The 12,266-nt window shown below is 54.3% G+C and overlaps 1 protein-coding gene across 3 annotated transcripts; it reads left to right on the top strand.

Annotated features, from left to right (window-relative positions):
* Window positions 1-25: 25 nt before the first annotated feature.
* AURKAIP1 (aurora kinase A interacting protein 1) lies at window positions 26-1,793 on the top strand. 3 transcript variants are annotated; one of them, XM_019712165.3, is made up of 4 exons: window positions 26-247; window positions 691-780; window positions 1,068-1,513; window positions 1,610-1,793. In XM_019712165.3, exons 2-4 carry the CDS (start codon window positions 729-731, stop codon window positions 1,709-1,711), a joined length of 600 nt encoding a protein of 199 aa, XP_019567724.2. In that variant the 5' UTR covers window positions 26-247; window positions 691-728; the 3' UTR covers window positions 1,712-1,793. The 3 variants fall into 3 exon arrangements, with proteins under 3 accessions (XP_019567724.2, XP_019567725.2, XP_074190413.1); XM_019712166.3 differs by lacking the exon at window positions 26-247 and adding an exon at window positions 254-432; XM_074334312.2 differs by lacking the exon at window positions 26-247 and adding an exon at window positions 492-516.
* The last annotated feature ends 10,473 nt before the right edge of the window (window positions 1,794-12,266 follow it).

Below are 12,266 nucleotides of genomic sequence, written 5' to 3'. Positions count from 1 at the left end.
GGATTGTGGGAGACGTAGTTTTCTCGCCTCCAAGGGCCCAGCGGAGCTGCGGAGGTTGGGTGCGCGGGGGCGGATCCTCTGGCCGGAAAACGTCCCTTTCCTGTCCGGGCGGGGCCTGTGCCAATGCGCAGTCGGGTGTCGTAAGGGCGCCAGGGGGCGCTGGACGTAGGAACCGCTGGGCGGCCGTAGGCGGGGTGCGGAAAGGTTTAGGGACGGACCGGAAGTGCCCGAGCGCGGCGGCGGAATGGTCAGTTTGTGTCCCATGGGTCGGGTCTGCAGAGGGTGGGCACGCGTCCGTGGCGTGCGTGGTCCCGGGACAGCCGAGAGACCCGACGGAGGCGGTCCGCTCTCCCGGGGCCTGGGACCCACCCGCGGCCGTGGTGCGCCGGTCCCGGCCTTCCGTGCGTTCGAGGGTCGACACCGCCCCACGTGGTGGGTGCCTCGGGGTGAAACTGAGGCTCCAGGAGGGTCGGTGACCTGCCCAGAGTCGCGCAGCGGGGCAGTGGCCGAGGCGGGGTTTGTGCCCAAGTCAGGTCGTTTAAGGGAGTGAGCGGTATTTGCAGTAACGTTCTCATGGGGGGAAAGGGTGATGGGGTGTGATGCGACAGCCCCCAGTCCTTGCCTGCCCGGGGCGGCTGCCCGAGAGGTCGGCCCCTCCCGCGTGACCTCAACACGCACCTGTGTTTCCAGCTCCCCTGAGCACTTGGGGCCGCCGCCACCCACAGATCATGTTCCTGGTGCGTCTGACTTCTCAGCTGCTCAGGGTTGTTCCCCGGGCAGGTAAGAGGCCCCGAGCGGACAGATGGGCGCGATACACATCTGGGTTGGAAATGTGGGACTAAGCCGCTCCTCTGCCCTCGGCAGCTGTGCCTCCCCGGCGGGAGGCCGTGGCCACACAAACTACCCTCTAAACAATCAGTATCACAAAGGGACAGTCTGGGCAGGAATAAGGTGCAAGTCACCCCTGTCTGTGATGGAGGTTCTGCTCCTCAGTCTCGTCAGGCCTGGGGTCTGCGCTCAGTCTGATGTGGCCCCGTGGGTGGTAAGTGCCATCTTGTTTTCTGCAGGCCTCCGTCGGCCCTGGCCTCTCTCAGGAGTGCTGGGCAGCCCTGCTTGCAGGCTCCACTACAGCACGCGGCCAACAGGCCCAAATGGGGTTGCTGTCCTCCCTGGCAAGGGTGTCCAGCTGGAGCTTGAAGAGATGCTGGTTCCCAGGAAGATGTCCATCACCCCCCTGGAGAGCTGGCTGACTTCTCGCTGTCTCCTACCCAGCCTGGATGCTGGGGCCCCAGGGACTGTGGCGCCAGCCCAGCTCTACGAGTGTCCTCCAAGCCCGGTGGGGGAAGGGGCCGATCAGGGCGGGGAGGGGGTGCCCGGGGCACCTGAGATGCAGTGTAAAAATGTCCTGAAGATTCGCCGGCGGAAGATGAACCACCACAAGTACCGCAAGCTGGTCAAGAGGACCCGCTTCCTGCGGCGGAAGGTCCGGGAAGGGCGCCTGAAACGGAAGCAGGTGCGTGGGCGGGGGAGGGGTTGGGCGAGGCACAGTAGCTGAGGGCCGGAGGCCCAGCCTCAGACCTGTCCGTGATCTCTCCTTCTGCCCTCGTAGATCAAGTTCGAGAGAGACCTGAAACGCATCTGGCTGAAGGCGGGCCTGAAGGATGCCCCTGCCGGCTGGCAGACCCCCAAGATATACCTGAGGGCCAAATGATTCGGGGGCTCACCCGCCTGTCACTGCTGCTGACCCACTGCAATAAAAGTGCAGACAGCTCGGCTGTTCCTGCCGGCCTGGACCCTCTGCCTGGTGTGAGCTACCTTTGGGTCGAGGCTGGTGCCAGCCCCTGCTGTTAGAGGAGGCACAAGGCCCAGGTGGCAGATTGGCAGTCCCTTCCCCAAGCTGGCCCTTGTCCTGCTGCGGGGCCTGCGAAAATGACAACCTCACCGTTGGAGAATGTATGCTGTGGGGACAGCTAACAGGCCCTTGGGCACATTCGTTCCCCTGGGGGAGGCAGCCTCTTAATGAGCGCATAGGTGACAAGTGAGAGGGACAACACTAGGGGTCAGGGAGGGCCCTGGGCTGATGGGGAGGTATGGGGGGGGCCCGATGGGGGAGGGTAGGGAAGGCCCCCGTGCCCCCATAGATGGGGGATGGTGCCCTGCAGGCTCTGAGGACCTGGGTCTCAAGTAATCCTCTGAGGCGTCCTGCTCAGGTGGGGCTGGGGACCCCTGGCCGCTGTGGGCTGCTTGGCCTCTTTCCCTTCCTGAGGCCTGGATGGCATTGGCTTGGAGAGTGTGCTCTGGCGGGTTCAGGGCTGGGCTGGCTGAGGAAGGGCTGCCGCTTATGGAGATGGACAAGCCCTGGAGCCTTAGCAGGAGCCAGTGGTCTCCAGTGACCCCAGGTTCCTTCTGGCTGGAGAGGAAGGCATTATCCCTGATGGTAGCAGCTGGGAGGTGGGGTGGTGTGGGCTGGGCTGCCCCCAGGGCACTGGTCAGAGCCCCACAAACGCAAACGCGGGTGAGCTCAGCACCTGCCCTGGTCCCTGACGCCCTGACGGCTGTGCCTGTGCTGAGCTGTCTTGAGGCGTTCATGATGCTGGTACGTCCCCCTGCCCCCCATCCCATAAGGTCCATGCCCCTTATTGTTTGTCACAGCATTGTGTGGGCATTGTGTGTGGGGTCGGGGTTTGAGTTCCCTGCAAATGAAGCAGGTCTTGAGTACGGGTCCCCACCAGTTCTCTGGAATGGAACGAAACACGTCGCCGTATTGGTAACTCGTTGCTTCAGGTGGCCAGGTGGGCCCCTGCCCTATGTGTGCCAGCCAGGGCTCCGACAGCTGGGTCCATCAGGATGCAGGCTCATGGAGGGGGGCTGCGTGTGGTGAATTGTGAAGAGGGTGAAGCTGGCCATGACCTGAAGGGACCTGTGGCAATCAAGGGCACAGGCCTGCTTCCGTTGGCGGCCCCAAGGGGGCAGCAGTCAGGCCCCTGGCAGCCTGGGGTGTGGACTGAGGACCAGGACAGTGCGAGTCTGCACCCTGTCGCCTGGAAGGGCTTCAGCTGGGGTCACAGACATCCTTCTGGGTTTTTGGTTTCCCCACTGTGGGTGGAGCAGGTCCATGGCCAGGGCCGCCTTAGTGGCAGAGCCTCCCTCGGGTGGAATGGACTTTGCCCTCATGGTGCCAAGTCTGCCTGCGCCCTGCAGGGGTGCCCAGCAGGGCCTCTGCCTGCCAGTGGCGTCCTTGGCTGGTGCCCACAGCTGCTGAGCAGCTGCTGCCCCACAGCTCACCCCACCCTTCCTTGGCTGGTGGGAGGAGAACCGGGAGACCACGTGGTTACACAATCGAGGCTGGGCAGTGAGTTCCGAGGTGCAGGGAGCCACACACCCAGACACCTGGAGGCTGGCAACTGGCCTGCCTGCTCCAGCCCACGGGAGGCAGGCAGCCACGGCCTCTAGGCCAGTTGGCCTCACAATTCTGCCAGAGCAGTGCTTAGCTGGGCACCTGGCCACATTTGGAGACATTTTGGTTTTTAGCGTGGCGGTGCCACTGACAACGATGGGTGGAGGCCAGGATGCTGCCAAACGCCCTTCTGTGCACAGGGCGGCCCCACCTCTGAATAATGAGCCCCAAACGTCAGTGGTACCACAGCTGGCCCCCGGTCCAGATGTCACTGATTCTGTCAGGTCAGCTCCTGTGCCAGCCCCAGCCCCCTCCTGCCCTGCAGGGCCTGGACCTTGGCAGCCCTTCTCTCCCTGCTCCTGCCCCAGTGGCCTGTGTGCAGAGCTCATCCTGCTTGTGGCTTGGATGCCTTTGGGCCCCAACCACGACCTCAGGAGGCAATTCTGGGGTTTTATTTTTATCTCTGCAGCTCCTCCCCTCTTCCCTGTGCAGCCTCCACCCTGCACTCCAGCTGTGGGATGGGCAGCTCCTGCCTGTGGTCTCCTCTCTCCTGGCTCTGGGCAGCCCCTGAGCGAGAGTGCAGAGGCAGGTGGGGTGGGCAGAGTGGGGGACCGGTGAGCTGCCCTGTGCCCCAGCCTCCTAGCAGTGCCTAGGGCTTGGGTTCTAGGCAGAGGAGGCCCCAGCCAGGGCCAGAGCTGATGGGGCTGGACTGGGGGTGCTCTGGGGCACTTCCTGGGCACCTTGCATTTTGGGCCCAGCATGGGGGCATCTCAGTGAGTTCACACCTTGTCAGCTGCTCCATGCCTGGGCATTCCCACCCACATGGTGGGCCAGCAAAGGAGCCAGGCAGGCGCAAGGCCCATGCGAACGCTGAGGCTGAACTCAGCCCTGGTAAGGGCTGGCTGGAGCCTTGTCCACCTCGTACCCAGGGGCAGATGGCCCCTTGCCATGAATGGCTGAGCCCCTCCTCGATGCGTGTGGTCGGACGAGGGAGACGGAGCGTCCTCACGGAGCAGAGGCTGGAGGAAGAAACCCTCTGGGAGTTTGGGGACACCGGTCCAGCCCACGGTCCTGCGGAGAAGGAGCTAGCTGACCTCCAGGCCCCACTGGGGGTCTGAGGAGGAACGCTCAAGGGCTTAGGACACCAGCGCTCTCCCATGAACGGGTCTCCTGACTACTGCCCGGCCCAGCTCAGTGGGTCAGTCACCCACTGGGCCCCCTGGGACTCAGACATGAGACTTGCACCTTTCCGCTGAACCCAGGCAAGGGGGCCAGGTGGGGAGGGGTCCGGGCCCCCTCTCCTCCCCAAGAGGAGCCTGTTCACTTTGATTGGTCTTGTTGGTTTTCTTATTTTGTATTTACAGTTAAGTTTTTAATTTTCCAACGGAGGAAGATTGTTACGGCTTAATGTGAGCTGGTTGTACAAGGCTATGTACAGAACAGCAGCCCCACCTCACCTGTCCCGGAGTCCGTCCCAGGGCAGTGGGCTCAGCTCCTTCCGAGGACTCGGCTGCTCATTGGCCTCGGCCCTCCTGCCGCCTGCTGTAGTCACATCACTGTATCATTCACGGAGGGCCTTACCACTCAACAAGATCACATTCCTTCTTCATACAACTATTAATACATGTTTTCCTGTTTTTTCTTTTGCACATGTCTTGTGTATCTATCACTAATTCAGCCCCAGACTTGCTGACAGAATTTAAACACTCAGTTCGGTCCAGCTTGTCCAGTAATTTTTGTTCAGATGAAGTACCTGGCACCCACTACTGCAGCCACCCTCCCCCTAGGCTGCCCTCGGCCTTATCAGTGGGCTCCCTGTTTCTGGGTCCAGTACCGTGTTTTTCACTTTTGTGGTGTACTCCCTTCTTTTTACGGAGTACATCTTACAGTAGCTTTCTGAGAAAGGGTACATGATGGATAAATCATAGAATAAGAATTACATGTAAAAAAATGAATAACTGACATGTATGAGAGGACTTCTTCCATCACAAGCCTGTGCTAGGAGTCATTTCATTTCACAACGAGCCTGTGACTAGCCTTGTTTTATTAGTGAGGACCCACTTGAGGTACAGAGATTAACTCGCCCCGGGCATATAGCTAAGACGTCATGATTCAGCTCTACATCTGTTTGATTTCAAAACTTAATTTTTAAAATTTATTTTAATAGAAGTTATGCGTGTACATAGCTAAATAGCTTAATAGTTCAACAATGCTTAAGAAAAACAGTAGTCTCTCCTCTTTCCCACACCACCTTTCCCAGAGGCAATTTCAGCCCTTTTAGTTGATTCTGGTAGTATTGTCATATCTCTAAATTGGTGGCTTTCAGACTTTTTTGACTAAAATTCAAAATAAGAAAAACACATATTTTATATCACTACCTGGTACACCCACACCCCTGAGAAGTTAAAAAAACAGCACTTGCCCTCCTAAATGCAATAATCTCAGATGTTTTCTAGTCTTGTTTAAAAATGCTGTTTATGACCCACTGAGTTCACACTAATGGGGCATAATCTGCAGTTTGAAAAACACTACGAGATGTAGTGCTCTTTTTGCTGCATTTTGTTTTCAACTTTGGCGTTTCCTGTCGACCTTCCTTGTGCTGTCCCACCTCCCCACCCCCTCTCTCCCTGCACATAGACACTGTGAGTTGGGATGTGTGAGTTGTCTGTTTACGTGACTGTGACTAACATTGTGACTGCTCCTTCCCTGTGTGCGTTGTCCCCCTGGAGTCAGTAATTGTCTTGTTTTTTTTGTTTTGTTTTCAATCCTTTAGTTTTCTGTGTCCTCACAATTTCAATACCATGTTCTCAGCCCAATGCCCAATGCCTCCAAGGTCCTGTCTCACTGCTGAAGTCTTGCCAGGATCCGACCTGCTCCAGCCAGGCTGCAAGCCCACTGCCTCGGGGACCTCTCTTCCTCCTTTCCAGGGGTTCTCTCACACGCTCCCGCTTCCTTCCTTTATCTTCCGTGTTCTCTCCTCATATTGAAAGAGCACATACCCCATAGTTTCCTGCAGGAAGAAACATGAGAGAAAATGTGGAAACCTTGCATATCTGTAAATATCTTCATTGTATCCTGTTACTTGGTTGACAGTTTGGCTGGATATAGAATTCTAGGTTGGAAATTATGTCCTACAAAGCTTTGTAGGCATCATCCCATTCTAGTTCCTGTGCTGCTGTTGGGAAAATTAAACCCATATTGAGCCCAGAGCCTTTGTACATAGCCTATTGTTTTTTTCTTATTAGTTTCAGATGTACAAAACAAGGTAATAGTTAGACATTTATACCCCTCACAAAATGATAATCTCCCTCCCCCAATCTACTACCCCTCTGACATCATATACAGCTGTTACAATTCCATTGACTCTTCCCTACGCTGTACTCCACATCCTGTCATCATATATATATTAATTAAGTTGATTTGTCTCTCTTACCTCACACATGCTCATGTTTACTGCATATTTAAAAGAAAAAGTCTCGAAAAGCACCCGGCAAGTAATAAAAATCCGATTGTGGAAGTGATAAGGAGTTCCTGCCTGACTCAAGCCCCTCAACCTCCTACTTCCCCTGCTCACTGTTCTTCAAGAGGCTGCTTGCAAGTCTTCCAACAAGCAGGTACATTTCTGCCTTGAGGTCTAGACATTGGCTGTTCCCTTCACCTGGAACGCTTGCTTACACTCAGGCATCTGTACGGCAATTTTCCTCACCTCCAAGTCTATGCTTAAAAGGCAGGTCTCGGGGCTGGCCTGGTGGCTCAGGCAGTTGGAACTCCATGCTCCTAACTCCGAAGGCTGCCAGTTCGATTCCCACATGGGCCAGTGGGCTCTCAACCACAAGGTTGCCAGTTCAATTCCTCGAGTCCTGCAAGGGATGGTGGGCTCCACCCCCTGCAACTAAGATTGAACACGGCACCTTGAGCTGAGCTGCCTCCCGAATGGCTCAGTTGGTTGGAGCACGGGCTCTCAACCACAAGGCTGCCAGTTTGATTCCTCGAGTCCCACAAGGGACGGTGGGCAGCGCCCCCACAACTAAAATTGAACACAGCACCTTGAGCTGAGCTGCCGCTGAGCCCCCGGATGGCTCAGTTCGTTGGAGTGCGTCCTCTCAACCACAAGGTTGCTGGTTCGACTCCTGCAAGGGATGGTGGGCTGCGCCCCCTGCAACTAGCAACGGCAACTGGACCTGGAGCTGAGCTGCGCCCTCCACAAGTAAGACTCGAAGGACAACAACTTGAAGCTGAACTGCATCCTCCACAACTAAGATTGAAAGGACAACAACTTGACTTGGAAAAGTCCCGGAAGTACACACACTGTTCCCCAATAAAGTCCTGTTCCCCTTTCCCAGTAAAATCTTAAAAATAAATAAATAAATAAATAAATAAATAAATAAAAGTCAGGTCTCATTGACCTGATAACTATTTAAAAATGCCTTAACCCTAGTACCTGCCCTATTTTCTTTTCTCCATAGCATTTATCACTAATATACCATATACTTTATTAATTTATTAAGTCTATTGTTCCCCTCCCCGTCCAGAATGCTCACCCAAAGCAGCCTAAAAACTAAAACACACTGTTCTGCAAGCATTTAAATAAGTTAATGAAAGAATGAGCGTGTTACCCCACACTTACTTAACCACTTTGATTAACACAACTGTAGTTAAAACAAAAGATACAATTGCAGATGCCTCCGCAGGTCGCTAAATTGGAAATTCCCTATTGTTTCTCTACTGCTTTTCTTTTTCGCTATTGTAAACGTTCAGTGACACCTTCCTGTGGTTCTGTGCTCACCCTGCGGTAGCCCCAGTCCACTTAGCCAGCTGAGCCACCCCAGCCATCACCAGAAGAGCACGGACAAGCTGTCCTGTGGCGTCGTGCCAGAACTGACCTACAGAATAAAAGATGGCCTGACCTGGGAGCAGTAAAAGGCATGGAGACAGTGCTCCCCTCCTGTGCTGTGCCTGAGGGGCTGGACTGCTGCAAGCTACAGCCCTGCTTTATCTACCTAAACTAAGCTACCTGGAATTCTGCATGGGAGCGTCCATCCATTTACCGCTTCAGTCGTTTATTTCTACCAGCTGCACTTGTAGATATTTATATTTTGGGTTACAACCCAGTACTCCTTTATTTTGCTGTTCCACGTGGTCCAGCTTTGGGCCTTGGGGGCTCTCAGGTGGTTCACTTGCGGCTCTACACGCCGCCCTTCATTTTTTAGCGTTCTTCCCATATTGACGCTACAGGTTCGCGGGCTCATCTTGTCTACCGCCCCCCATCCCTGTCCTAAATAAACCGTTTCTCTAAGGAGCCGAGCAACCAAGACCTGGGTGCTCGGTGTGCTCACTGCTTCTAGGCCTTCCCAGACGACAGCGCTGGGAAACGCGTGTGTTCACTGGCCGGTGTGCAGACCGTACCTATGACCATATCTGCAACTATCCATCTGTATGCGTATTATGCTAGACACAGTTCATACTGACGTCTCCAGCTGTAATCCGTGGCCACATGGATCATTCCAGCCCCCTCCCCTTGTTCATCGGAACCTCTCTCCAGATAGTGAGAAACGTGACTCCCACCTGATACCCATTTGCTTAGTTGTCCAACCCGGTGGACATGCGTGTGCACCTGTGGTGCCAGATCCACTCCGGCATGCATGCGTGTGGCGTCAGACCAACCCCAGCGTGCGTGCGTGCTTGGGTGCGTGGCTGTGGTGTCAGAATCGAGAAAGCCTAGGCGGTGGGGATAGCTTAGTCAAGCAGGCGCCCTGCGCTCGTCCTGCTGCTGGAGTCTCCCGGAAGCAGCTTTTCCCAGGCCTCTTAGGTGAGCACTTCCCTCACCCTCTACAGTGAGGCGATTTCACTTGTGATGCAGTTAGAATTTTTTGGTCCGCTCCTAAATGACTTTAATTTGCAAATGTTCAGCTCCACTCTGCGCTGTGCAGGCCGTTGTGTGTCCACGTCACAGTGTCGAGCAGCCAACGTCCCTCGTGCCAGAGTTGAGGTTTAAGCACCAAGGTTCACGATGGTTGTTAATTCGGCAAAGGCTACTAGCTTTAGCTAGATCATTTCTAAATTAGGTAGTAAAGCTGATAGCTTACATTTGCCGTCTAACAATATAAACGTGTGTGGATGCATAAACACATTCATAAAAAGGCATGTTAATGTCGTTGAACTAGGAAGGGTACATACGATGAAGAGAAGAGGAGAGCAGCTGTCCTTCAGATACAACGTGTATGTTCTAAACACCAAGAGAACGGTGCTGTCCTCTACCGGGTCAGGGAGCGCGTTCTCCCACCCACACAGCCTCTGAGGCCCCTGGGCCCCGGGCTCCCCCCACCAGGACACCACTCTGCTCTTCCACGTCCCCCTCCTTCTGCCCTCGCAGATCAAGTCCTCGCTCCTATGAGGACCAACGCTCCCATCATCATTTGCTGCTGTGCTCGTTTTCAGTATTGTCCTGATGAGAACTGTAGCTGAGATGATCGTTCCTTTTTTATTTTATGTGTTACATTGTTTGATTTTTTTAAATAAGGAGGACCTTTTTTCAATTACAGTTGATATTCAATATTATATTAGTTTCAGGTGTACACATGGTCGTTTGGTATTTATATAACTTATGAAGTGATCCCTCCAGTCAGCCTAGTTCCCATCTGGCACCACACACAGTTATTACAATGTTATTGACTGGGTTCCCTGTGTTATAGTCACATCCCTGTGACTATTTTGTGACTGCCAGTTCGGCCTTCTGAATCCCCTCACCTTTCTCACCCAGCCCCCCACCCCCTTCCACCTGACAACCATCAGTTCCTTCTCTGTATCTGTTTCTGTTTGTTTATTTTGTTCTTTAGATTCCACATATAAGTGAGATCATACGGCATTTGTCTCTCTGCTGACTTATTTCGCTCAGCATAATCCACCCAGGTCCACTCAGTCACGTTTCTTGTATGTATCAACAGTGGCTTACACCAGTGTCCTCTGACAACTCCCAATGTTGCCTTCCCCAAATTCAGGACTCAAATCCAGAATCTGAAAAACCAACATGTTTTAACTCTCCCCTGTCTTTGGGGTTCCCCAGACAGCTACAGGCAACATGTATAAAATGGCGGCTGACAGGTAACCAAGTGCACTTGTTACACGATGTCTACTACCTCATTATAAGTGTGAAAGCTCCCCAGTTTATGAGAAAGTCTAATAAGAAGGAAATGTTCAACCCCATTCCAAACCCGCCCTTTACCTCAATCTAGCAAGATTCTGCGGGTTGTGAGGAGGCCCCTGGAAAGGGCCCACAGAGTCCCCAAGTGGGTCTGCAAGCACTTACGTAGCATTGATGCAAAGCTGATGACTCTTGGGAAAATTCTGCAGGATAATGAAAGCTGTTAGTGGGACTTACCCAGAAAATCACTCAGGATGGTTGTGTCAGAGGTGAGCTGCTGTGCCCAGGGCCTCTGCATTCTCTCTCGTTTGTGTCTTCTGCAGGACAAGCCACGGGGACTTTGATGGTGACTCAGCATGCCCACCTTGGATAGCAGAGGAGCCCCTGGTTGGCCCCCAGGGACTAGTCTGCAGGTGACCCCAGGGGTGTGAGTGGGGGTCCGGGGAGACCACTGCCCAGCCAACATTTGGAGCTGGTGGGGCTGTGTGTCGTGGGCGTTGTGCCACTAGGTTGTACCACCCGTAGCCCCTTGCTCCGTCCCCACCATGCTGCGGGGATGACTGGGCCACTTGCTCTGCAGCATAGGTACCCCAAAGAGACAGGAACTTGACAGCAGGCACAGAGGACTGGACAAGCCTGTCCCTTTTCTGTTGGAGTGCAATTGGATAAACTGAATTTGTAACCATAAACATGCTGGGAATGTCACATTTAAAGGTAAATCTCCCTTGGGGGTGGACAGGTGGCTCAGTTGGTTAGAGCTCGAGCTCTGGGCAATGGGGCTGCTGGTTCGATTCCCACATGGGCCAGCGAGCTGCACCCTCTGCAACTAGAATGAAATCAATGAGCTGCTGCTCAGCTCCTGGGTGGCTCGGTTGATTGGAGCGCGGGCTCTCAACCACAAGGTTGCCGCTTCGACTCCTCAACTCCCGCAAGGGATGGTGGGCTCCGCCTCCCACAACTAAGATTGAACACAGCACCTTGAACTGAGCTGCCACCGAGCTCCCGGATGGCTCCGTTGGTTGGAGTGCGTCCTCTCAACCACAAGGTTGCCAGTTCAATTCCTCGACTCCCGCAAGGGATGGTGGGCTGTGCCCCCTGCAACTAGCAACGGCAACTGGACCTGGAGCTGAGCTGCGCCCTCCACAACCAACACTGAAAAGACAACAACATGACTTGGAAAAGTCCCGGAAGTACACACACTGTTCCCCAATAAAGTCCTGTTCCCCTTCCCCAATAAAATCTTTAAAAAATAAATAAAATAAAGGTAAATCTCCCAGGTCGGGGACAGGAGGGCACATGCCACAGGTGCAGCACTGTCCTCTCAGGAAGCTGGTCTGGTGTCTGCTCTTGAGGCACAGCCGGTGAAACGCGACACAAGTAATCGGTGGGTCGTGGGTCACGGCTCTCGCTCTGGTCTGCGAAGCTGACAGTACGCAGGTCTCTGCCGGAGCCACTGGCCTCTGTCCACCCTATGGCAAGATACAAGCTGGAGGGAGCACCCACATCTTCTCAGGGTGAAAGGTTGGCTGGGCCATGAAGTACTGTTTGTGCATTTCCAAATTTCCTCATCTGTATTTTCAAATCACAACTGCATGGATGATCCCCCAGCATCTGGACAGCTGGTTCTCCATGGGAGACCCACAACGGCACGAACCATCAGGAGTCCAGGGGAGGACCAACACATATGCAAGTGACCGCTGCCAGGAAGACTGGCCAGAACCAGCAGAA

Source organism: Rhinolophus sinicus, chromosome 14, assembly GCF_057876585.1.
Source record: "Rhinolophus sinicus isolate RSI-liver-muscle chromosome 14, RSI-T2T, whole genome shotgun sequence".
In the NCBI taxonomy this organism is placed as follows: Eukaryota; Metazoa; Chordata; class Mammalia; order Chiroptera; family Rhinolophidae; genus Rhinolophus; species Rhinolophus sinicus.
Note: the sequence above shows the minus strand (reverse complement) of the source record. Positions and strands in the feature narration are given on the sequence as shown.

Bases quoted from the DNA above. Each gene is read 5' to 3' on its own strand.
- AURKAIP1 (XM_019712165.3), top strand. From the start codon at position 729: ATGTTCCTGGTGCGTCTGACTTCTCAGCTGCTCAGGGTTGTTCCCCGG. The intron at 781-1,067 runs GTAAGAGGCCCC...TGTTTTCTGCAG, and splicing joins CAGGGTTGTTCCCCGGGCAG to GCCTCCGTCGGCCCTGGCCT. The intron at 1,514-1,609 runs GTGCGTGGGCGG...CTGCCCTCGTAG, and splicing joins GGCGCCTGAAACGGAAGCAG to ATCAAGTTCGAGAGAGACCT.